General features: G+C 41.7%; 1 protein-coding gene across 1 annotated transcript in view; it reads right to left on the reverse strand.

Annotated features, from left to right (window-relative positions):
- Positions 1-27,800, reverse strand: part of dym (dymeclin) — a 60,816-nt gene continuing 33,016 nt past the window's right edge. The window contains exons 15-17 of the mRNA XM_020643011.3: positions 15,397-15,579; positions 12,030-12,143; positions 1-1,424 (exon numbers count right to left, since the gene is read on the reverse strand). Of these exons, the coding sequence (XP_020498667.1) occupies positions 1,275-1,424; positions 12,030-12,143; positions 15,397-15,579 (447 nt within the window). The 3' untranslated portion in view covers positions 1-1,274. The remainder of the gene's footprint in view (positions 1,425-12,029; positions 12,144-15,396; positions 15,580-27,800) is intronic.

Below are 27,800 nucleotides of genomic sequence, written 5' to 3' on the forward strand. Positions count from 1 at the left end.
CTGGTTTGATTTATTGTTTTTATTTAAACTCCTATTTTCAAAGTAATATTTGCCACAAAATGACAGCTGTTGTCATTATAATATATGTAATAATATAAAGCCAGTTTCCCACCTGGGAAGAATCAAAGCAAAGTACCACCAATTCTCTCATCAGTTGTAGTCAATTCAAGACTACTAGCATTTACATTTTAGAGGGGGCTAAATATATAAAAAGAAAAACCATATACATGAAAATAAATAATTTAATACAAAGTCCGTAGTTAAACATGCACATAAAGTGACAAATCAATGAAACAGCTGTAATTATGCACAGTAGGACAGGAGGAGGTTTTACGACGTGTCCTAGTTTAAGTATGTAGAGTCAAATAAAACGGGCTGTAAGTAACTTATCAGAAGAATTTGGACCGCTGATCTTTTCCAGAGTCTGAAATTAAGTTTTTAACAAAACGGTAGTTCAATGTTGGATATTGGAGAAGCCACCGAGCAACACTGGTGGATACAAAACTCTGACAATAAAGAAGTGACTTTCCTTTGGTTCACTCTCTGTGACCTGTTTTGCAATGCATTTCACAAACAGAAATCTTCATATAAACATCCCATTGTTTTCAGAGAACAATGTCGGTCAAAATGAAACGCTATCCTATGAGATAATCATCCCTAAAACTCAATATCATACAAGTTTTTCATGAAATGTATGCTTTAAGACACTTGGCCTGTCTTAAATTATAGGTTGGTTCTATATCTTAGCATTAAATGAAGCTGAAAATGACCTTTCACCAGTGCAAAGAAACATGACCTTTTTCCTTTAGAAGCAAGAAATACCGTAGGATTATCCGCGGCCAGTGTCCTGAGCTCGACACAACGAGAACATGCTTTACAGGAGAGAGGGCGTAACTCATCACCAGGTGAAGCTGCTCTATGTTCAACAGGTTGTTCCCTACAGGACTGACTGTACATGAGTGGGTGCTACGGTGTGAACTGTTACCCTGAACAGACGACGCTTCACAGTGTAGAGGGAAGCAGAGAGAAATGATTGTGATATGAGGGAAGAAAACACTGTGCTGCATAAAAAGAAAAACCGCTCTGTACAAGGTTGAGGCACTTTCAAAGCAGCGTGCACACACTATAAAGGGCAATGCGCACACACTCACCCGAACACAGACCCACCCACACACACACTCACTCACATGCTGTCAGTCTCTTTTTTTTTTTTTTTTTTTTTCCCTATACTGAACGAGGGGGGGGGGGGGGGAGGGGGGGGGAGAGAATGCATTTCAGCCAGAGTCCATGCTGAACAGCTCGATGCCGTGCGGGCTCCAGTGGAGGCCGACTCCAGAGTTGAAGACGAGGGACCAGACGTAAGGGATGAAGAAGTCCTCAGGCTGGTCTTCCTCCACGTACTTAAACTTCAGCTCCGGAAACATCTATCAACACAAAAAGGAAAAAAAAAAGAAATGTTAGGATGAACAAGGGAAGGACTAAAGGAGTTTAAAAACACCTTATTTCATATTCAGTTTTCAGAAAGTGAATTTGCCTGCAGTTGAAGAAGGATCTATTGTTGACCACAAGTCAAGGATTGACTTTACAAAAAAAAGAAATAGGAAAAGAAAACAGCTTAGCGATAAGAGTTTGCCTGCAAAGCTCAGTCACCTGCACGACTACAAAATCAGCCAATCACAACTTCTTGTGAAATCAAATTGGGCATTGTATTTAAATTTCAAGCACACGTCTAGACAGTTAAGTAACTTAGTCTGCGGCCCATTTCAGCCTAAAATGTCGACATGGTGCTTTCTTTTTAGATGATGAAGTAGAAAGCACAAAGGATTGTTTGAAACAATATATTAAAAGTCTAAGTTTTAGGGCTGCAAACACTACATGTATGTTTCTAATAGAACTGAGAGGGCACGTTTTGGGTTCCCCTGGTAATAGAAATGATTTCAAATTCATTTCTCCTTTTAAAGATGTTACATGACTTACATCTGGAACAACCTTCGTCGAATCATCAGTACAAAAGATAAACACCTAAGGCTGAAAAAAAAAAAAGAGGCTGACATTCAAATAAGCAGAGAGTTATTCTTCTTTTCTCCAGTCCTTGACTAAAACAGCTTTTAAACACAAGGGGAGGAGCCGCACGTCCCGTCCATGTAAACGCGATGTAAACACGGCTCCGACAACAACACAGCCAGCCGGGACTCGCACTTCTCACTCCTTATAAACAGTCATGACTCAGAGAGATATTTACAGAGGGTACACTTACATTTCTATACTGCTTTCTAATCTATGTTAAAAATATTTGAAAGTTGTCGTCCTGTCATAAGACCTACAGGGTTGTTACATCAACGAGGAAAAGTTTCTGTGTCTCAGTTCGGGAATAGTGACGATACTGTATGGAGGAAATTTGGGAATGGGAATATAGAATTATATGCAATTTTAACATGATAGCCTCTTTCACACATGAGTTTTGATATTTTTCTATTTTTAGGGGTCCTCAAATTTTTCAGAATGGCCCTTTCACACATGCACCTCACAGCAAGAGATTGTCAGATTCAGACGCACTCTCCCTTCTCTAATGACACGATGAGGAGGAAGAGTCTGATCACAAGAACATATAAAAAAGAAGTTGTCATCACCCAGTAGTTCTTTTTTTTAATTTAAATATGTAACTTCTGCAGCATCTCATTAAAAATAATAACAGAGCTGCAGTTTCTTTCTCGCAGTGCTTTAGTTGAAATGAACACGGCATGTGACGTCAACACCATGGAGTCATTGCTGTTAACCCCATCAGATGACAAACACCTCCAGCCACACTGGATATTTATAAAGTGTGAGAGCAGCGGAGTGACTTCTCTCTCAGATGAACTGAGGTGTTGTGGTACAGGTAGGTTCACTTGTTCAGGCCCTCAAAGTAATCACTCTTCATCAGGTACAGTAGCTCGCTGGCAGATGTAATTCCATCTGTGTGTGTGTGTGTGTGTGTGTGAGGTAAAATTGCTTACAGGACAGATATGGCTCTGCGGTCGGAGCACTGACCTCTTAAAGGGACGACTAATGTGCTAGCGTCACCTCCTGACCCCAGCAGGAGACTGGATATCGACAGCTAGTGTTTGGGAGAGTATACAGCAGCCAGGCTGTCGCTCATGGCTTATTCAGAAACAAGCCACAGATGAACAGGAGTAAAAAGCAGAGGTACAGGCAGGGGTCGACTTTCCAAACTTTGTTACAAAACACATAAAAACATAAGAGGTGTAACATTATTGTCTGTGCCGTTGAGTAATTTGGTGATTTCCAGCAGAAATATCCGGTCAAGCTTCAGATTGTCATGACACAGCTTATTTTTTTTTTTTTTTTTTTTTTTTTTTTTTTAATATTGTTTTGGCTCTTTGCCTTTATTAGATTGGATAGCTACAGAGAGGGGGGGGATCATATGCATCAAAGGGTTTCTGATAAGGTGTCTAAACAGCGACTTTAGACTCTTTACACAGGGCTTCTGACTACGTTGTCCAGAGCCTTAAACCACTTTATTATGATAAGATAAGATTAGACAGAACTTTAATTTCCCCAGAGAACATTCTGGTTCCAGGTTGCTTCAACATAACGGTACAAAATACGAGTAACACTAAACGGCATCAACCAAACATGAAATATGTTTCAAAAGTGTATAATAAAGTCAGCCGTGTGTCCATGCTGATGTCGATGGCTGTCTCAACATAGGGTTGACCGTGATATCTAGAGGTAAACAGAGCAAGCAGTGATCAAATTTGTCACTGAATAATGGATCAACAGATACAGTACATCCATACTGTATAGATTCCTTTATTTCCCTTTAGGGTGTCTTTTCAGCATTTAGTCTGGGACAACTGAGCCAGTAAGTAGTAATTTGTTCTTGAGGGAAAAAGGAGGGATTTAGCAAAACAAGGAGGTAGAAAAGCTATGGGGTGAATATAGAGATCTAGAAAAATCAGAATGCATCTTGAAAGAACAAGGTTTACCATGAACTTACAGCAACACTACCTCTTTGGGGTTTACAATTAGCCCTGTTTGGTGTATTTCTAAAGGTATTCATTTCAGCACATTAAGACCAAATTGACATTTTAGCAAAATGATCTACATATAAACAATGAGATTAATTGAGTCAATGGATGTGATGGAGACAATGAATCTTCTCAAAATAATTGCAGTTTCTAGAAAATGGACAAAATACCGGTTTTGTTTAACAATTACTATTTTTAAATATGTTTTAGTTGACAAAGTCGATAAAACAAATGTGAGAAGCAGCAAACCGACAGATGTGAAAGGCAGACGTTAGATACATTATTACAGCTAAATTAGTCTGAGCTCTTCATTTTGAAACATATTGAGCTCTTCCCTGAAGTGCCTTCAAAAAGAAAATACTGGACGTCTTCCACCAAACCAGCTGAAAGCAAACATAAAGCCACCTAACAGCAGGTAGGCAGCGGTGGAAGAGCATCAATAATACAGAGCTCCCTCATTATATCCTCCTGTCTACACATGCACGTATACGCACACACGCTGCCGGTAATCAGTCTGCGCTGAAAGACAGACGCTGAGGGCCTTTATGCAATGGTCCCCGTCCTGTCTATTGAGTCCCTGCTGGCTCTATTCACCGCCGCGCTATCGGTATCATAATGACACAGACAGCGGGGCTACGGGGTCACAGGCCATATGCCAGGCTACTGAGGCCAGACCACACAGCACCATTGTGAAGGCTAGACACAAAGCAGGAGCTGTATTATCTGGTTTGGTATTTGTGTGTAGGTGACTGTCTCGTAGACAAGCACACCAGCTCATCAAATGTTTATATGACGCTGACGCTGACAGGTCTCAACCCGGGCTCGCTTTTACTCCTGAGCATTAATGTTACAATATCGTTTTTCACTTTAGGACACAATTTAATTCATATGATGCTCATTGTTGTCCAATAAGTACAAACAAACAAAAACAGGGGGCAGTTGATCTGATTAATGTCCTGCTGTAATCACTATGATAAATGAAAGCTTACCAGTTATGCTAATCGTGTAATAAAGATCATTAAATCACCAGAATGTACTGTTGTGTAAACATTTTTTTTTTTTAACATAATTATGTTTAATTCACATTTTTTATTAAAGCAATAACATAAAAAAAAAATAGCTTACCTCGTGTATTTGATCTACATAAAGAAAGAAAGTCACATCATCAATATGAAGACATGTTGTGTCAGCAGTAAAATTTGTGTTTTTAAGTTATTGTTTCATTTTATAAGAACACACCTATAGATATACATGAGCCACTGAGGCAATATAATGTTGCACAGGTTTCCATAGTTGCAGCAGGACATTAATAGGCCAATATTTCCGTTTATATGCACAATCCAACCACGACTCCATCGTGACCTCGGTGTGCAGCATTCACACTCCACAGGAACAAGTGAAACAGATCAGAGAATGACTATTAGCACTAAAGTGGGTTTTTGTGCTGCACAAATGCTTTGTGCTTTTTTTTTATGAATACAGGTGTGAGTGGTATGACAATAGCAGTGTAGTCATAGCAGCCTTACTGTCAACCCCTGAATGATCCGACATTTTCTCCCGGGCTCTGCATTCGATGTCAGCTGTTGTCTTTTGTGGAGCTTTTTTGCTGTTGTTTTGACTTCAGTGTTTCTTGCTATTGTGTTTTCATGATGTGCTTTTAATGTTTGTCTTTGCATAATCATTATTCCTGTCTGTCTGTCTGTGCTGCCACTGACAAGAGCTGCTCAACTGTTTTTGTTGTTTTTAAAGCAATGCCAATAAAGATCTATTCTATTCTCCTGCTCAGCCTGCTGCATCACAGACATACAGTATCCTTTAACACATGAGCAGCTTCTTTCCTCAGCTTGTGCGTTCATACGATCATTAGATTATACTGTGGTTATTTTTCTGTAGCATTAAAAAGGGACAACAACTTGCATACAACCAAGCGTCGCAGAATGACAAACTGATTAACCTTGTGTTTCCATTCAAATCCTTTTTGAAACTACAAAAGCAGGCTCGCTGTGGAAGTCGTTTCCATTCTTGATGCTAAGCTAAGCTAACCCTCTCCTGGCTTTACATTCAGCCTGCAGAATGGTATTCATCTTCAATAAGTGTATTTCCTAAAATGTCAAAGCTGTTAGTTTGATTTTACATAAGTGAAGCAGGCTGGAGATCATCTCAAAACCTGTCAAGAGACTAAAGAGGACCTCAAAATAATTCTCCCTGCGCCCATTAAACTAACATTTCACATAGAAAATGAGAGTTTAACATTAAAGTGCCTGGTGGAGAGGGATTTATGAACCTTAACGGCAGGAACATGCAGTCCCTTATGCACATACTAGACACTAAGCACAAAATGAAAAAAAAGAAGATTGATCCTTGAACTACACTTGCCAACATTTTTCCTCCCACTTCTATATTGGACAGAACCACAGAGGGAATTTATGCTGCGGGAAGTCTTAGATATCACAACATGCCTTGTAGCAAAAATGTCCTTTCTGCGCTCCAGTGCTTTCTGGGAAAAAATCAGAGCATCTCTGGACTGCCACATCACATCCCTACTATTATCTCTGTCCCTTATTCTGTCTAAAGAGTGGCTTCCAGTCTCTACACATCTCCTCTGACTCTCTGCTGCTTTCTCTCTCTCTCTCTCTCTTTCTCTCTCCCCTTCTCTTGTTTGTTCTCAGTCTGGCAGCTGTCTAGGCCCACTTGGCCCGCACTCCTATCAGTTAGTTATGGGTCCTGGCGGGTCAGGCCCTCGCCCCTGAACACAGACTGACTGGCTGGCTGGCCTCATATCTGCACTCAGGACTCTGTGTTCCCTTCCCTCCTCTGCACGCTGCAGCGCTGTGAGAGCGCGGCCAGACAGGGAGGAATGTGGCTCAGGAGCAAATATGAACTTAATACACACACACACAATAAGATGCAGGTACAAATACAAACACTGAAAGGTTGTCTCTGATCAAATACATGGTCATTACTTAAAAAAGTTCTGTAATCTACGATATACAACTTCTTGAATGTTACTATTGCTATGCAAATGCTAATAATATCCACATGATCTCTGTGATACTGTGCGACCCCGTACAGGCCGTTGGATCTTTAACCAGGAATACCACTGCAGAGAACTGTGAGGTGTCATACTTCCCTCCTTTCCCAGACAAGCTACGGTTGCCAAAAGAAGCTGAAGGAATTCCTAAAAGCTAATGAATCATGTGGTCATGTGTAGGGGTGGTGTTTGTGAGGGGAGGGAGGAGAAGGTATCAGGTGTGGAAAGAGTACAAGAATATTGTACTCAAGTAAAATTGCAGTTACTACAGTTCAATTTCCCCAAAGTTGAAGTCAAATAACTAATTATTTATAAAAAGTACTTCAAGTATCAAGTACTGACTACTTGGGGGTGAAAAGTAAAATATGATCTCTCAAAGCCAACAGATGGATTATTGCTCCTCAGTATAAATACGCTACAAGTAAGGAAAGATCATATTTTCAGTCATCCTACAGACATAACGCCCTTAAAGCCGAGCTAGCCGCTTAAATTCCCTTCATTTTCTTCAGGTTCATCCTCAACATTACCACGGCTTTCAACCGGGTCCACATTTTTTGTCCGAGTCCTCTATGTTCATCTTGTGATTTGAGCCAATTGCTAATTTAACTTTATGTTAGGATTAAAAAAAAAAAAAAAAAAAAGATGGAAAATGTTGGTGTAACTATCCCAGAAGCTATGCGTCAATCTGCTTCTTTGGTCCTGATAAAAATATCTCAAAATGTGTTTCCTATTTGTCCGTGTCTCTGCATTCACCTACACAGTCGTGTTGGACTCTGTTTCATTCATCTGGCTGCTTCTGTCTCTCACAATGTCTTGCAAAGCTTGTTGCAATGCTGAAACTGTTAAAAGTAGAAAGCATGGTTGTGCTAACAGTCCAATGTCACTGAGCTGTTAGCATGGTGGTGGGATCTATGTGTTGTTAACTTTGAAGAGAAAATTGAGAGATTTGAAGGAATAATAGTCGCCTAAGGTTCATTCAGTCACAACAATTATCAAATTCACATTCTGAAGTATTCTCAAGTATATGATAATGAAAGGAGTTCAAGGTTTAAAGGAGCTACACATGGTCCTTTATGAATACAACTGTCTGAAATAATTCTGCAGTAACTTTAAAACTTCAACAGTGTCATTTCTGAAAGTCTGTTTCATCTGAAATTTGAGCTACTTGTATGTTTGTTAAACTCAGAATCTGAACCCTATTTTCCTCATACCAGAGACTTGCATGGAAAATGCATTTGACCCTGTGTGTGTGTGTGTGTGTGTGTGTGTGTGTGTGTGTGTCAAAGTCTGACTGACCAGCCATGGGAACAATAAAGACCCAGGTACTGAGTAACAGCTGGTCAGCCAGTATGCCCTCCAGCAGCCCCCTCTGTCCCTTCCTGAGGAGCCAAGGAGTCTGAAGACTATCACTGTTCAATGAGGCCGATTTCAGCCAACACACACACACACACACACACACACACACACACACACACACACACACACACACACACACACACACACACACACACACACACACACACACACACACACACACACACACACACACACACACACACACACACACACACACACACACACACACACACACACACACACACACACACACACACACACACACACACACACACACACACACACACACACACAAAGAATAAGAGAGACAGTTGAGTGACGAGACATCGAGGGTTGCCCCAGGGGTATTTACCACCTTCTTTTAACCCTTTCTTACAGTTGGGTCTCCAATTTGCACGACCACTTCCGTGTGTAAATGCTTTTAAGCCCTTTAAGTAAACACACTTTTTGTCGCCCTTTGTCCACAACTAAAACAACATGGTCAGTATTTTACCAAACAAAAGTATTTACTTAACAACTGTCAGCTCTTCCCATTCCACTTCTCTCTTATTCAAAAGAACCATTAACATTACATATTGAACATCTTAGGCAAATATAGGCAGTTTAGTCAATGTATTTTTGGGCTTTTTTGTGTGTTTATTGGAGGGATAGGACAGTGGATATAGTCAGAAAATTAAGGGAGAGAGAGAGAGAGAGAGAGAGAGAGTTGGGAATGACATGTAGGGAAAAAGCCACATGTCAGATTCGGAGGACTATAGCCTCCATACATGAGGCGCACGCACTTACCCCTGTGCCACCAACGCTCCAAATATGTCAAATATTTGATCATTTTCCTCTATATGTCTCGCCTCTCTATTGTAAAAAACGCTGTTTCCTCACGAAAGAAAAAGTAGCTTTCCACAGCGTCTTTTAAAAGCTGACTTAACTGTGAACATGGGAAACAGAGCTTTTAGAAAACGGTGACGCAGATCGCCCAGTGAGGGAGAGCTGCTGTTTATCAGTGAAACTTTGAAAGACTTTCTGTCACCTCTTACTTTCTTTGTGATTGATTATTTTAAATGTGACTATAGCTGAAACACTAGCACAGCTGTTGTCATTAACCTGTGTGACTTCAACATGGCAGCACAGCAGCTTGGGAAGTCAAGTTTCAACACAGCATGTGTATGATTAACATTTGTTAACTAGCATTATTATTAGCATGCACTACTGCCATCAAATTGTAAAATAAAGACAACTCTACTCTGTGACTAAGATACTCTGCTCTTCTTCAGAAAGAAAAAAACAATTTGAGTCAAGTATCTCTTTCCTGTCAATCCTCGCTGTGCACACACGACTGATCGACACACCAATAACCCCTTCCAGGAGCTCTTACCCAGTAATTTCCAACTTATTGATGATTCACACGACATTAATCAAACCTATGGATTTTTGCATTGGAAGCTGAACAGCAGAATGAGTTCACAAGAAGAGGAAGAAGCAACAAGCAAGCAGCGGAGAGCCAGATGTTTGTTTGAGCGATACCATCAATCGGCAGGGACTTCTCCCTGAGGAGACATAGCCTGGGTATTCTCTTTGCTTCATGTCACCCAGTGGAGCTGGAGAGCACTCGGGCGGAGGAGAGTCAATGTGAGACTCAAACAACACTGTAGCTCAGAAACAAAGAACCGGCTTGCTCGGGCCACACACTCATGGACATACACATGGTTATGAGAACCAAGAAAAGAGATCAGAATTCTCCATTCTCACTTCTCTGCACAGCCTCCAGTTTTATTTTGCTCATTAAATGAAGGCCTGCTTGTGGTACCTTAAAAAAAATATAAAGTTCTATGGAGGAGCCACACCCTTTGTTTATCTGGCCCCTCTTCTTTAGAATCATCTACATGTCAGGGTCCAGGACGGGTCATATCCCCTTTTCACACATACAATGCACGTGCCCCATGTATGGAGAATACAGTCCTTTAAGCGGGCGGCCCGGGTTCGAATCCGACCTGTCGCTTCTTCTCGCATGTCATTCACCATCTCTCTCTCTCTTCCTGATTTCCAACTCTATCCACTGTCATAGCTCTACAATAAAGGCACGACAAGCCCAAAAATAAATCTTTAAAAAAAAAAAAAAACAGCAGGAAAATTCACTGTAAGTGAGTGGGCAGTGTTGAGACATCTTTACGTCATCACCCTTGTCCAAGACTCTGCCAACACTGAGCAACTGTTGCCATTGTCGTGCACATATTGAAGCAACTTAATACCCTTTTCTGCTCACCTGTGAGTTGGTTTCCACTCTTTCGCTGATACTGATATGACCAATGACACGAAGCATTGTTATAAAGGCCAAAGCTGTTAACTTAGCATCAGACTCTGGATCTTCATCACCATCTTGGATATGTTTAAACAATACTCTGTGGACTTCCCCTGTGTCCCTTTTTCATGTCCTGCCTCCTGAGACTCCCTCTCCCCCTCTGGCAGCGAAAAATCTCTCACCATGAGGGACTTTGTGAATGGGGAACTCTAGAAAGTGTCAATGGAAGCCTGTTTTTACATTTTCTGAAGTGCATGTGTGAAAGGAGATGTAGGTAGGCTTTGCTTGGGCCAGCTCCTTCATAACGCTGCTATAGGCTAATCATAATTATGGACTTGGCGCAAATATACTGAGACTGAGATGATGAAACACGCTCATTCAACACATACACACATAAACCGACTAGAGCTGACTACAAAAATATGTGCGACAGATTCAGCATCCCCCTGCTGAAGGACACAGCACGGCTACCCACATGTGTCTGTGTGTAATTCTACCGCTCTATGGTCGACGGCTACATTAACGCTCCAAGGTGCCGACCGAGAGCAAGACCGAGACCGAGAGAGAGAGCACATGGACTTGCGGCTACGCACCATCCCTCTTCCACGTCGGCAAGCGGGACAAATGCCTTGCAGCCAGCCGCCAAGTATAGAACATGAAACACATGATGAAACATGCAATTAAGAACTTCTGTGCGGGTGAGGAGCGGAGTGGGGAGACCGCTGGTTACATATTTCCCCGCTGATTAATGGAGGAGGACCGGGAAGGGCGGGGGTTAGCGAACCCGCCAGGAGTGTTGGGAGTGTTGGGTAACGAGGCACAGTGGCAGATTTATGTCCCACCCCCTCCCGGCGATCTCATGTGCCCATGACAAAGTGCCCCCCAGTCCCCCATCCCATCTCCTTGAAATGTCATTACATGTTCGCATGGAGCCGGCTCGCAGAGATGGAATGAAGATGGGCATTAATGCTAATGAGAATTGGGCTTTAGCCTTTTGTCTCGTGTCCCAGTAGCTCTTTCCATCTTTCCCTCGCCCCAGTCCATATCCTATATCCCATACCGCTTCGTCTCTCACCTGTCCAGACAAACTAATTCTCTTTTCCTCTCAAAAGCAGCACCAATCCACCGCACCTTGCAGCTTTTTTTTTTTTTACAACAAATTGTACCCTCTAGACAGGCACCATGATGTCCAATATGTACCACTGTTTTTTTTCTTCCACCAGACTCCTATTTCATTCTTTCTGTGTGTGTCTCAAGAGTGAGTGTTTCAGACACAGGGAGATAGAGAGAGAGAGAGAGAGAGAGAGAGATTTACCTTCAGTCTGTCTTTGGGCAAAGCCTGGGCTCCTTTCATGATAACCTCCTGAACCCTCTCGACTGACAGGTCACTTCCAGCCTGCTCCAGACGCTGACTGAAGAAGCCGATCACCTGGAGGTCACACAAGAGGAAACAACCAATTACAATACATAACCAATACTTCTAACATACATGATTTGCAATGCCAGTGTAAGAGATGACCATGCACTTGGTTTACGTCATTATTTTTCCACATTCATTGAAATATGCTGAGTAACTTTCTTACAGAGAGTTACAGGAGTAGATCTTTAACACTCTTATTTCTGTCAGCTGTCAGTCAGTGTTTGACTCGCTCACAGTTTGAACCTATCAAAAATAAAGCTAATGCTAGAGTTAAAATAACTGCAGTTACTCAAGTCTGGCTTCAAAATGCTTCAAAAAATGTCATCATATGCAACGATTTATTGTAAGACTGTTAAAATATTTTAATATATTTATATGTTCTGTGTTAATCCATATTATATATATAAATATTATTACCGTACATATCTATATATCTTTTTTATCATATTCCTTCAGTTCAGTACAACCAATCTCAGCGATTGGCCACATTGGACTCTGGCCTAAATCTTTCCCCGTTATATTCCGCTCGTGTCTCTAAAACCACGGGATCTCATGTCATCTTGATCTCACTGAGGTTTTATCTCCTTGTTCTGTCATGAAGCTCTTTGACTCTTCTAATCCTGCTGTTTGGAGCCGTCACATTGATATTGCAGCAGCCACACCCTATATGATGACACAGGGTGCAATGTGTAGATCTAAGTTAGAACAAAGTGGCATCATGCTACATATAGACGGCTTCAGCATGTAAACAAAAAAAAAAAAAAAAAAAACTGGTGCATGTTCCACCCTGTTAGCAGCACTTCATGTTGTCAACATGACATGATTTTAACAGCTAAACAAGAAGGCATATTTTGATCTGACTGAGTTGAGACTACATTTAGCTGCTTTTGCATCAACACGATGTGTCCATGGGTTGTCATGTGTCCTAGCAACAGTAAGTTGCTCTGAAAACGTGTCTATAATACACAGGGAGACAGAGCTGCATACAGAAGACTCCATATGCAAACTGTATAACAATAATGATTCATGCAAATAAGTGGAGAAAGGTTAATGGAATGGCTTTAAAGCTGCATGAATTCTGCTTTCACAGATTGTTAGGCTGCACAAATTCAACATGCTGCATACGTGGGCTCGGCCAATATTGCTTTAGGCTACAGACTCAGAACATGCAGTACATACATACATACAGCATTTCAGATTACAAATCCTCCATAGGGTCTGAGCATGTTTCATCCCACTTAAAATAAGCACTTCACTCGAACTCAAATTATCTGATGCCTTCTGGGTTTTAAGCCCAAACAGGAGATCTAGGCAACAGCGTTTCCTCTGCTGCTCTGGGCTCTATCCTGCTGAGATGTTTGATATTTGTTAATTAAAAAACTCTTGGTAATAATGCTGATTCTTTTTCATGCTTTTTGTTCAGTCCAACCAACTTGAAAAAAAGCACATCTAAAGGCAAAATTCTATGTTCTCATGTTTGGGGGATGCTTGAGAGAAGTCAAACACACCATGGTCTATATGAGTACTGCACATGTGTGTGTGTGTGTGTCTACATCTATCTAATACTAATCTCTTCATTAACTCTGAAGGCCTCCCATATGGGGTTAATTTAGAGGAGCAAAGCAGCCCCTCATCCTGAATCTCATGCTCACACACAAGGATTTGCGAGCGCAGCGAAGGCTTCGGAGAATAGCCTCAGGGAGGCTGACTTAACGGAGGGAATCCAGATAGCATGCTCCCCTCATACTTATGGATAACAGCAAAGCCCATGGCAATGTATGCAGCAACCCCCATCCTTCAACCATACGTACTCATGCACACCAAAGCTTCCCCTTCCTCCTCTATATGACTAATACAGGCATGAATGACAGCTTTCTCTCGCACCGTTCCTTCCTCTCTCATAGACCAAACACTCTCACTGAATATTTGACGTGGAGCCTCTTGACACAAGGGGACTGATTAATTCATCAATACTGCTTAAGCTCACAGCATGCTGTATAGTCCGACTGCACACTGTTACACATGCAGTTCACATATGTTCCAGGACTGCTGGGCCTTTTAAGAAACTTTCCCTGCAGACGGGGAAGGACACTGAGGGGAAATTCTGTTCAACCTTGATCCGTGGAATATTTACCAGGTTGAAACGTCTATTCACATGCTTTTCATCAGAGATTTCTGAAACCATGATTTCTTATGATTCTGATATTTAGACGTGGGTATTGGCCATTGTCGAAAACCCCTCTGACACTAGTCCATAAAAATGGGAAAACAAGTTAGCATTAAGCGAGCTTTAAAAAACATTACACTCACTGCTGCTGTTTTTCACTGTTGCATGACAATTGACCTGACACCAGTTGATTTTGGAGCTCATTGGTTGCGGTATTGAGTGAACACCTATGGACTTGTTAGTCTGCCTAAAATCAAACAAATAAAATGAACGCTAACATGTTAGTCCGACTGAAATTGTACTTAGTCGAATTCCTTGAAGTCAGACTAACACAGCTGGAGATTGTCCTCGGGGGTCGATTCACTCTTGCATGTTTATAAACCTCAGTCAGACCCAATCTAGACTAGGAGTTTGGAGCATGCTCCACAGTCCCCACACCGCGTTCCTCGAATTGTTCCTCACTTGCTAGCAAGGTCAACTGGAAGAATGACCATAGCGACTAGCTCAAAGGGGGCATATCGCCGCCTGCTGTAGTGGAGCCGGACAAACTTCTGCCAATAAACCGATTCTGTCCTGATGCTTGTATACAGGGACAAGGACAGTAGTGCAATTAAAGGGCCTAATCAAGCTATAAACAAAGCTCAAGTTACAGTAACTAACTGAGGATGTAAACATACTCATAGTTTACACTTCACACTAAGTAAATGAATACTGTTACTTGCACTAACTGTCACCTTGCAAATATCTGCACAAATGTAAATCTGATTCTATTGTGTTTAAATAGTTTATATTGCTTTAAATCTTAATCGTATTCTAGTTCCTTGACAGTGGGAGAACTGCTTTGCTTTCTTAATTCTACTTTTATGTTCATTGTTTTTTTTAACCAAAACATCAAGTCAAACTCTTTGTATGCGATGTGTAAACTTCCCTGACCATTAACAAGTTTCAGATTCTGAATATGAATGAAGATCCAAATGTAGACATACAAACTGTCAGAGTGCTTTCTTGGGTTTGGGGACATGCTCCTTTGTTTTGGGACAGGGACTTTTTCGTCCCTCCTCTTTCTTTCAAACAAAGAAAACAAAGCAGACTGACCGTGTCCAGGTTCTGCATGATGTCCTGGAAGGATGGGTGCGTCCTGAACTGCTCAAATAGCTCCCTCTTGTAGAGCAGCGCATATACCAGGTTGGGGTTGTGGTGGAGAGAACTGCACAGGCAAGAGTTGATGATCTCCAGCATCATGCGGATCACCTCCTCGATCACATTCAGGTCCTGGGCCTTGGGGAGAGGGAGGATGTAAAGGTTAATTGGTTTCCCCACTACACTGCTTTCACTTTTAATGGTGTTTTTTTTTTTTAATGATTTCCTCCTGATAGTTTGATCAGCAGGGGGGAACAGAGGGGTGGGAGAAACAGCAGGGGGGTAACATGGAGGAAAGAAAGAGGAATGAAAGATGTTGCAAAGTTGTCAGCAAAGGTCTTGGTGAGGGACAGATAGGTGACCTAGTAAGCCACAGATCCGGTCATGTCACAGTATGTTTCCTCTGGGGGGGGGGGAGAAGACTGTCACTAGTGACAGGTGACACTATGGGAAGAGAGTGGTGGGGGAGAAAAGTCAAAGAGGGTTGAGTTACTTGCTGACAATATGCGTTATTCTGACAAAGTAGGCTGGGTGAAAATCAAAGGACAAAGAAAAAAAAACCCTGAACATATAAGAAAATACACATAATACTCCAAAATGAAGCCAAGAGGGCGAAGCTACTGCTGCTGCTTGCATCTGCTGTATCCTGGAACATGTGTTTAATGGACTAAAACATCAATGGACTTGAGCTGTATAACGCATTTCTAGACTTCTGACTACTAAAAGTGCTTTCACACCACAGGTCACACCTACCCATTCACGTTATCTAAAGTGGCCACCAGTGCTAACTAATCCCATTCATGACCATTTATACGCCGCCACCGACGAAGCAGTGGGAGCAACCTGGGGTTTAGTGTCTTGCTCAAGGACATTTTGGACATGTGGCAGCAGGAACTGGGGATCGAAACCCCAACCTTACAATTAAGAGATGACCGACTCTATCACTGAGCTAAAGCCACCTTGTGCACTACTGGTAGGGCTGTGCAAGACGAACCTTCCTTGGTCAGTTAACATGCACTGAAGTATTATTTGCATTCATGGACCACACTTGGATCATCACTGATTGGACGTCCACTCAAGTCTGGCAAATATATTAATGCTTGTCTTTGTTCTAGAAACCCATGAAAGTGAACATGATTGCATTCCTTTTTCCAACGAATCCTTCAAATGCCACTTTTTAGAGCTAACCATACACACATTTTATGGTTGCCCATAAAGTTCATTTTTGTTGCTACTTTTAACTTGTTGGTGCTAAGTAAACTCAAACCTTAGTACCATCAATTGTAGCTTTGAAATCAGTAAACCAACAGCCCTTTGTCTGCACTCAGGGAGAGATTTGGTAGTTCCACAAAAATAACTAAGCAGTGAGGTATTCTTAAATCTAATCAGACTATCTGCTCTATGTGGGGAACATGCAGTGTAAGAGCAGAGATCCTATCATGCATTGTTCTTCTTGACTTACTGTGCTGACAACAATGTGTGCACACAGACAGACGTACAGACAGACGCCAACATGACAAGATAAGGTCCCATTAGGCGTGTTCCATGGTGGCACAGAAAGGAAACAGCCTGAGAGACCGTGGGAATATGAATCTTGAATCTTACAGAGATAAAAACGATGCAGCAATGAATTGGGACATACGGAGAAGTTGTACGATTTCCCCGCAGTGTGACATCATAGACTGATGTTATTATAGATAAAAATCCAGAGATGATGCCCTCAGTTTCCAAACCAATCTGAAAATAAAAACAATGAGCAGAGTTTTGATTTATCTCAGTGAAAACACACCCTGCAAACAAAATGGACTTGAGGCACAATGGTGTGTTTTTTCACCAAACAGCAGTTTAATATTTGGGACTGCCTTTCATTTTTCCAATTTCTTGTAAGACTACATGGGAAAATGTGGCATCAGCTGCTTAGAAATCACTCTATTAAGAGTATATCTATGCTGGGCCGAACAGAGCGAAATCAGCAACAACAACTTAGAAGGAACCGAGACAAAAATGCAGACTAAGAGAACGCAGGAGTCAAGAACATTGAAAGCAGCTTAGCTTAATGCGACGGTGTACTAATGAAATAAGTCCAACAGTAGAATGACCAACACTGTAACACACACGGCAACGATTCGGTAACCGCTTTCAGTGCTGATCCTGCGTCTCTATGATTACAAGAACAGCATGACCATGTTACACCAACAAGCTACAAGCCTGATAGTAAGTCTTATTACGATGTACTTACAGTTTATTGTTACACAAACACATGATGTAAACATCCGCGTCCCTTCAACTTTTTATTTTCAGAATAAAAACCGATCTACAATGCAGGACATGAAGGTAAATACTGGTATTGGCTCCATTTTTAAAAAAATGACCTCAAACATATCTTTGATTACTCTGTACATGAATCTGTATTAAGCAAAGTTTGGCCAACATATCTAACAAATACCTTCAGATGCAAAGCACTGAAACACGTCTTAAAGATGCAATCATGCATTTAAACCCTAAAAGAGAAAGAAAACCGAATGGGAAAAACACCAACACACACACACACATTCATAACATCGTCATAGCTCTATTTATTAAAGCGCCCATTACGCTGGGAAATGATGGAGTTCAGCAATCATCTGTCTGCAATATACAAACAAGAAAATGTCTTTATTGATGATGATTGAACGCAGCAGTATATAATCAGGAGAATTCACCTCGACGCTAGTGGGAGGGTGTGGTGATGTTTACTACCTGCGATCGATGCACGATCATAGTCTTGTACGCACACGACTGCTATGATCGGCTATGATCTCTGTGAACGAAATTCAACTGTTGCAATATGTTTTCTGTTCACCAGTATGTTCTTCTACACGCATCGTTCTGTTTACGTCACATCTTGCCTCAAAGAGCCCCCGTCCCCTCTCCCATTTGACAGGGATAGTCTCCTGCTGTGGGGGTGCATATGTGAACGACCATGTTCTCTAGACATTTTGAGGAGTGCATATGTGAGAACGGCTTTAGATTTACAGGAAGCCTCGTTTTTAAACGGGCTCTCATCAGCAAGTTTCACCGGGGGTAACCTCCTGCCACATTTCAGGAACAAAATAAAACAGAGTGAACTCTTATGTAAGTATTTAATCTCAGTAAAATACATCAGAATAAAGTGCTAGGCAAACCAGTGGAATATGCTAAGTATAGTTTTCAGCATAATCTGTATGTGTGGATCTATAAATCAAAAGGGGGTTTATGACAAAACATCCTCTGCACAATGAGACTCATTTAAAGCCTTTAAAACTTGAAAACATTTTGGGCTCTAGTTCTCCACTGCGAGACTTATCCTTGAGGATTAATTTTCATGACGAACATCATTGTTCTGATGATGACCTGTTTTGACCAAGAATTTGCTAATGCCGGCTAAGACCTGATTCAAAAAACAGCGGCTCAGCGAGTCTGCGGCAGCAGGCTGATTGGGAGCCGAGATTCTGCCTCCAATCTGGGTGAACCATCTGTAAGAGAACTGCATGTGGTTGCATTTTACACTCCGTCTACTGTGCCCTGCTTCAGAAACAAGTCCTTATCTTAAAAATAACCTTTCTTGCTGTGTGGTCACACGTTCGCAGAATAAACACACATAATAACAATCTGAGAGTAGACAGGAGGATTCGGACGGCTGTAAGTCACTTATTTTTGATTTGACCGTGAATAAGGCTATACAGCATGATGCAATAATGCACTCATCTACAGACTGGTGGACCAAGATGTGTGGCGCTGTAAGTAAAGGTAGGCAGCAGATTCAGCTATAATGAGGATTGATTGTGCGTCTGGAAGCCGAGGTGGCTCTCCGGGCTCAACTAGACAGCCTAGCTAGACCTGCCCTCCTCTGTTCTGCTGTGGCAGGCCATAATTAGACTGAACACAGGGACAGATGTGGGAGACAACTGAGTCGGAGGAAGAGAGGGCGGAGGAACGAGGAGAGGGACAGAAATGGAAGCACGGAAGAGGAAAAGTGGAGCGTGAGCTGAGGTTGGTGGGGAAAGTGAATGTGATAAAGACAAAAGGAGGAAGAGGGAGGCAGGAGTAGGAGTGAGGGATGCCTAGTGTGTGTTTGTTATGTAGCTGTGCACCCAGCTTAATGAGATTAGCCTGGCAGGAAAAAAAATGCCACACTGGGGAATTCAGGTCACATGAAAATAGGCTAGCTAGACGTCTGCCTGGCTCTGTGTGTGCGTATGTTTGTCAAGTGGATGAGATTAAGAGGTCCATGGTCTACTTGAAACCCAGACAGGATTTAAATATAATGGCTCCTCCTCCTCAACTTCCCACTCTGTTCTCCCGCACTTGTTTTTCCCCCCCCCAAAAAATATATCCACCAGACAGCCAGAAAACACCTGACATGTGTTTGTATGACTGCATGAAACCATAAGGGCTTTTTTTCTTCTTCTTCTTCTTCCTCCTCTCGCTACCTTTCCTCATTTTTTCCTTCCCTCGCCTACTCTTCCTATGCCATGTGACTCTTTTTTTCCAGCCTCCTGCATTGTCATTTAGTCATAACCACTCACAACGCTGTTTAATATCTTCTCTCCACCCAGGAAAACACAGGCCTCAGACATGAGCTGTGTCATTAGTCTCAATGATCCTGCCCCATTTGACCAGTTTCACCATTCACATAAACCTAACAGGAAGCCTCACATTTGTGTGTGTGTGTGTGTGTGTGTGTTTTGATTATACTGCTAATACTTCAACATGCTGGGCTCAAATGTGTTATGTCTGCAGGTGTGTTTGACCTTTGCTATCTGTCTGACAAGGAAAATTATAGTCTGCAGATGCAATCAGCGACTGGGAAGGACAGCGCCTGCACAGCACTATCTGTGTGTGTATTTGTCTAGGCGTTCCTATCATAGCTGTGCATGTTTTTATACGAGTACGTGCGTGCATGTGCGTGTGTGGATAGGGTGTTTAGAGACACAGACATGCAAATCCCTGTAAAGTAGGAGCTGGCATCATTAAACCAATAGCTTAGTGATTCAGTGGCGGCTCGGTGCAGGCTGTTGCAGGGCAGACAAACCAGACGTATTAAGAAAGAGTTCTGACAAAGACAAGGGCAAGGAGATAAACAGAGACAGACACACAAAGAGAGACAAACATTAAAGAATGAGATGTCATACTTGAAGACAGTTTAAAACCAGTTTTTTTTTTTTTTTACTGTCAGGATGCAAAAAACGTGTAACAGAAACAAAAAGGAAGTCGTTTTGTTGCATCCTTTATGTAATTAGAATGGACGGAAAGAAAAGAGGGTTGAATAAGACAAAAAGATGACAGGAAAGCATTAAGAGAAGATGAAAAATTAAAAAAAAAAAAAAAAAACACCACGTGGACAGACAGAGAGGGTCAGACCGGCTGAGTAGCAGCAGTCTGCTCGGTCTTTTGGGAGTTTTGAAAATAGGTCATTGTCTGCCCTGCATTATGGTCCCACGACCATGTCATAATCACACCATTTTGAAGAGCATTGTGCCCAGGTCAGCCTCTTATTCCCCCATAGCTCCACAAAACATCCTTTGTCGCACTCGCATACCGCACAGAATGAAGCACAAGACAGTGAAGTACAGCTCCCAACAATGCAGTCTGAGTCTTAGATGTGTTTAGGAAAAAAAACTACATTGGACAATCGCTGCATCACTCTGTGTGGAGAGGGGTGAAGTTTGACGTATTCGCAGACAGACACTTTATTATGAGTGTAAACAAGCACACTTCTTCTCCGAGACTTGGCTAGCACTAACAGGAGGAGGGCTGGGGGGGGGGGGTTTAAAGAAGTGGTGATGACGTGAGTGATGAAGATAAAAAAGATGACGCCAACGGCTGCAACAGAGCTCCGGCGGAATAGGTGGGCAGTGCTAATTGATCCGCTGCTGGCTGCGCTCTGTTGTGCTGCGCCTCGATCAGGAAGAAAAGACCAGGGCACAGCGGGGCTGCCCTAATTACCATTTGGAAGCAGACAATCATTAGGACCCCCGGAACACCTGCCGCCTGCAGGGGTGGCTCTCCTGCTGCCCAAGAATGAGCACAGACAGACACAGAGAGACGGAGGAGAGAAGATGAGAGGCCGACAGATGCCCAGGCTAACAAGTAAAAAAAAGTACGCCTAGCATCGTTTTCACAGCACAGGTGAGAAAAAAAGTACCAGAAGATAAGAGACCATAAAAGGAGGTTAGTGAGTAAGTCAGCTCTCAGCAGGATACTGCGTTAATGAGTGGCACACAAGGGGACAGACTTGATATAATGAGCTACCTAAAGAGTGGTATCAGTCTGAGAAAAGCTTACTTTCATTTGTAAAGCTCTACTTCTTTAAGGCCCTTTCTACTCTGTGTTAACTTTTAGAAAGGCCACCATTGACTGAAAAATTCAAACCCTGAGTTTGTTTCATTAAGTGCAGGTGAAATTAATGGCTTTACTCAACTCCATTCACTGCGGCTTGTTACAAATGAATCTAAGTGGGCACTAAGGGTAGCACTGATGTCCAGTACATGCGTCATGTACTGGAGTGGAGGAACAAAGAAATATGATTCAATAGGTCCAGTTTGAACATTTTATGTTATACTGTTGCAGGCGCTCAAGAGGCACGACGTGCAAACAAAAAAAAGGTTCTGCGCTGACATCTTGGACGTTGCACACTGTCATCGTCTTGCCGCTGTTACTCCCAAGTGGCAACGTCTGATGTTGAAAATGAAGCCAATGCAGAAGTGCAAAATCCAGCAGGGTCCCCCTTGAGGCTGGCTCCAAAACCAAGGACGTCACATCCACACCATAGCCAAAAAAAAGGCAGTTTTTAAAGCATAAATTAGCATCTTTACAGCCTGGTCCAAAAAAACGAAATAGGTCTGATTTGTTCTCCTGGGCACGCAATGTTTGCGGGGTAAAATGTTTATATAAAGCATCTGTTCTGATGTTATGAACAATACAGGTTCTCCATAGTTAGGCGCGTAGCTGACCGGAATGAAATTGAAAACCTGAACAGCAGGTTGGATAAGGAAGCATTTTGCTCAATTTATCTTTCATCCTTGTAATTGTGAGGTAAACAGTAGTTTGGCAAATAATAGGCTTTGCATGCAGGCTTAGATGTGTTGATTAGCAAATGCAGTCGAACACAGAAACTTTTTACGAGATCAGTGTGAGACAAAAGAGGCTGAAGCTTTGCATTGGTATCTCCCATTGTCTACACCTGACATGACAGGAAGCTCTGTGTGTGAGCTCACTGTAGCCTCTGATTTCAGAGAAAGCGCTATGATAATGGACATCAGTCTTGTGGGGCGGATTGGTTCCACATCAAAAGACTATCAGAAAAATGTAAGGATAATGTAACAATCACACTTCAATCAATCCATTCCTGCTTTCAGACACACCATTTTGAAGATCGACACACTGATGTGTGTGATTTCACATGATGTTGTCTCAGAGTCTCCATCAGCAGCGTGGAATTACATGTCAGCGCACGGCCAGGTGATGAAACTGTCATATTTAACCATCGCACAGACTGAGCGGTATAAGATGAAAATGTTCTCCTTATACGGTTGAGTCACATGGAGGCTACACTGAACACATACATAGTCATTACATATAAAATATGCAGAGGGCAGAAAGATCAAGACAGGATGGAAAGTATAGAAAAGCAGACTGAGAGGAAGAAATAATTTATAGGATATATATAAATAAATACGGTATAGCCCAAGCAATTTCCCAACAAGGCCGACAACATGTAAACATCACAATGGTTAGGAACACTCTAATGGAGAGGTAAGCAGCATTAATAAGTTGTATTTAACTCTGAGCGAGGGCATCCATAGTGGAGGATGCTGTAAAGCTACAACACCATTTCCAAAAAAGTTGGGATATAGGAACCCCGGATTTGATTGAAAATAGAACCAAGACAAAGGTTATATTGGTGGAAAATGGGAAATCTCGTAATTTCTGGAAAATGATATGCCCACTCTGAATTTGATGCCAGCGACTTGTTACAAAGACGTTGGGACATTGTTAACAAAAGACTGGAAAAGTTGTGAAATGCTAAAAGAAAACATGACTGGGTGTAAAAAGGGGAGAATCCCAGAGAGGCTGAATCTATCCTGAGTAGTGAGGGTGATAAACTGTCATGCCTGCAGTCCAGACTTGTCACCCAATGAAAATGTTTGGAGCATTATGAAACTTCAAATAAGACAAAGAGTCCCTGAACTGTTGAGCAGCTGAAATCCTACATCCAGCAAAATCTTATTAAAATGACTGAAATTGGTTTCCTCAGTTCCAAAAACACAAAAAGGGTTTTCGAGACAGAAAATGATGCAACAGAGTGGAGACATGACTCTGTCCCAACTTTTTTTTTTGAAAAGTATTGCTGGCATCAAATTCAAAATGGGTATTTAATGTTCCAATGGCAATGATGAATGTCTCGTTTTAAACATTTCACATGTTGTCTTTGTGTTATTTTCAATCAAATATGAATTTCAGTGTTTTACAAATCATCACATTGTTTTTTTTTTTGTTTTGTTTTTTACATTTTACACAATGTCCCAACTTTTTGGGAAGTGGGATTGTACATTAGTATGTTTAAAAATATTTAATTATTATAAAAACTATATCAGTGGAATTAAAGTTAAGTGTTAAGACGGCCAGAAACTCAGGTATGTATATTATTATTCAGTGGTGTGAGAGTGTGTATTAGGACTATTTAGAATTAGAATTTTCTCATTTACCAGTTAAGTTTAGTTTAATTTATGGAAACCATATAGCACTATATTTGAAGCAGATACAGATATCTATATGTTATAGGCAAATACCAACATATCAGATATTTTTTCCTACATAAGCAAATGACATGACCCCAAAAATCCTATCATAGATTCATAGATTACATACATTTTCTTAAAGTTGTGACCAACATGCACACAGAGAGAAGCCTTTTCTTCTGATCTGTAGCAGTGTAGGAGGTTAATAGATCTAACTCCACAAGAGACCTTGAAGACTGTATTAACCTGTTAGTAGAAGATGTTTGAAATAACAAACACACTCAAGGCAAGAAAAACAATGATCTGTAAACCCTCAAACACTCCAGAGACTGAACAGTGCTCCACTTTAAAAAAAAAACAACACTATTTCTTGTCTTCTGTGATCTTTTGTGGCATTGATGGAAATTTGTGGATTTTGCGGAACATTTTTGTATCTTAATGAGAAAGTTGTAAATTCCTGGAAGGCCTGATGATTAACAGAAGGCATAATGTTTATTATCTGTTGATATATCCTTGGGCTCTGCTGTTTCCCTAAACAAGAGGAATGGTGCTGCACAGCTAATGCATGCGTCTACTGTGGCTATTAAAAAGAGATCACAGATTGTGACTCAACCCGTGCGTATAAACACATAGACAGGGTGGTCCAACATGCTTCTGGCCCTGATGCTGTGCGTGTGTGCGTGTATGCATGTGTGTGTATTGGCAGTCTCTTCCCAGAAATGTGCAACAGTAAACAGACTAAGAGGCACAGAAGTAACATTACCACTAACACTGGCTGGGAGCATAAACAGTGACACACAACGCACCGCAAAGCAACACAGCACATACTACCTTCTTTTTCTGTGTGTGTGTGTGTGTGTGTGTGTGTGTTAGAGAGAGGGAGAGCACACACACACTGCATGTCACTGCACATATCTCAAAGGGCAAGAAAAAACATCTGCAATCAAAGGTGCAGAGGCTGCAGAGAGCAGCCCTTTGAGAGCTGCCCTGCTTGGACTGGGAGCCTCTGGTGTGTCCCCTGGGGGCTCAAGGGGCCCCCGACCCTTCACTCTTTCTTCCCTGACACTAACCAGACACAGCAGCACAAACACACACAAGGATGAGAGCGTGTGGGTTCTGTGTGTGTGTGTGTGTGGGCAAGACAGAGACCAAGAGGCAGACATAAAGAGGGAGAGAGAGGGAGGGGGAAAGACAAAAAGAGGGAGACATTTACACATAAGCAGAAAGCAGCCAGCTTTAACACACAGCTTAAAGCATTTGACGACGTTTTTTTTCATATCCTCCTCTCGGTTTCTCCCTTGTAAAGAGAGCAATTACATGTCCAGGACAATCCCACATAAAACAAACATTAGTTCTCTCTCCAGAGCCAGACTCCAAAGCCAAATTACATTGGTTCCAGATGCCCATCGCACACCCACCCTCTCTCCAGACCCCCCCCCCCCCCCCCTTCCTCTTCCTCTCCTCTCCTCTCCTCCTGCTTGTTGCTCCTGTTTCTATTGTTCTTCCGCTCTCCTCGTGTTTAACTCCTCTTCATCTGTCCCTATAGATCGCTAAACCTCTTCCCTTCTCGAGTTAAGATGAGGGTTTGAGAATAAAACCGGAGCAGGCTGTTTTCAATTACACTTCAACTGGAGTAGGAGAGGAGGGTCAGAGATGGAGTTAGCATGAGAAAACTTAAAGATGGTGTGTGAGGTCCTTTTAACTAACCAGGTATGAAGTCCTATTCATTTGGTTTAGGTACATTTTTAGCTTAAAGCTCATGGAAGGAGTCTTTAGCCTGTTATGAAACATACTGAAAATAATACTGATGCCTCTTACAAAGCAAACAAATCCATCCGAGAGAGGTTTGATTATTTCTAAAATAGTACATTTTAATGTGTGTAATCACAGCCATTGGGTAGATATCAGTCGATTTACTGAAATAACAGCATTTGTAAAATTGTCCACTGCAAAAATTCCAGACGAGTGATATGCTTGACTGTTAAAAGAAAGCACGATGAGATTTTTGTAAAAAAAAAAAAAAATTGGCTGGGTGCCAGGTAGCCAAGTAGTTATGTTGTGTACCCCATGTCAAATGACGCTCCTTTTCTGTTCAGAGTGATCTGCCAATCATGATTTATGTATCTCCCCAGTCCACACATGATCGCTTGTGGCCCTTAAAATACTGAAGTTGCAAAAGCAGAGCCCAACTTTAAGCTTTAAAGTAAGACTGAGAACAAGATGCTTGATCACTTCTGCTCTAAATCACAAGAAATCTGCTGTCCACGATAAAACAAGCAGGATGTATATTATCTATGTGTGCACATGTTCAGAACGCAAACAAAACGATATGTTCCTTTTAATCAAGACGTGTCAACAGTGCAACAAGTGGATTTTCGCTATGAGGTGAAGCTGCTGGGACGCTTGGGAACCAATGTCACATAAGAGTTAGTATAGTCTAAGCTCAAAGATAACAGCGGTATCACTAAAGTTGACCAGCCCTGTCTTTTAAGTCTATGACCCAGACTGGATGTCAGACATTTTTCTCGGAAATATTTCTGCTTGTAAAAAATTCCCATGAAATAATCTTACTGGAAATCTTCTTTTTGCCCTTGAGTTATACACTGAAAGTTAAAGGCAGGAATGTTGTTGTGTAATATCGTGAGGCCTCTCATTGTGCGTGTAATTGTCATAACTTTGACTGTATACACTATTCAAATCAGATTCAATCAGATTCATGGCAAAGTAATCGCTCTTTACGTTCCTTCCTTTTTCCATTTTCAAACATATATATAGTGTGGGTTTACGCATGTTTGTAAATAACGGCGAGCATTAAAATAAGCCCTGAAGGAAGAAAAGCATCAAAACATAGATGGATAATTGCATTTTCTATGTTTATGTGGGTGTGTACCTTCGTTTGTGTGCATGGATGTCTGTTCATAAGAGGCCTCATCAGACAGTCTCTACACGGTTGAAGGAGCACTCAAATACACTCACGTTTCCCCAACACCTTAGGGCATCTATGGGGACCCCTAATACAACTCCGACCCCCGAGCGCACACACACACACTTATTCTGACCCATGCAAATCTAGTAAGACAGCCAGACTGAGACGTATACAGCAGAACCTAAAGGCAAAGATGAATGAATAAAAACAATTATTCATCGTCATAGTCAACAGGGTTCACTTATTGGCCGGGCGTGGCGACTATTAAGATCGATACATATGTGAGTGGGGAAAACATCACGATGAAAATGTATTGGATTAATCTCTGCCAGAGACTCACTGCAGTGCTACTGTTCAGATTTCAATTTCAGATTAACACTGATGATTCAGAGAATTTCAATATTACTTTGCTTCCACTGTGAGTGACATTCAAATATTCTTTTTTTTTTTTTTTAAATACGCTCAATACTTTCATCAAATATTATTCTCCAAGTGGAGACTCTATTTCAGAACAAATTAAATGTGTGGGTACGTGAGCCGCGAAAGTAATGAGAAGAAGACAAAAGGCCTGGAACAGACCGAGCTGCAGACTGCTACCCTGCAGCAACAGGCTTTAAATCTGATGCTTTCCACGAGACTGAATATGTAAAACGGCATCAAACTGTGCAAAA

This window comes from Labrus bergylta, chromosome 17 (assembly GCF_963930695.1).
Source record: "Labrus bergylta chromosome 17, fLabBer1.1, whole genome shotgun sequence".
NCBI classification, from domain to species: domain Eukaryota; kingdom Metazoa; phylum Chordata; class Actinopteri; order Labriformes; family Labridae; genus Labrus; species Labrus bergylta.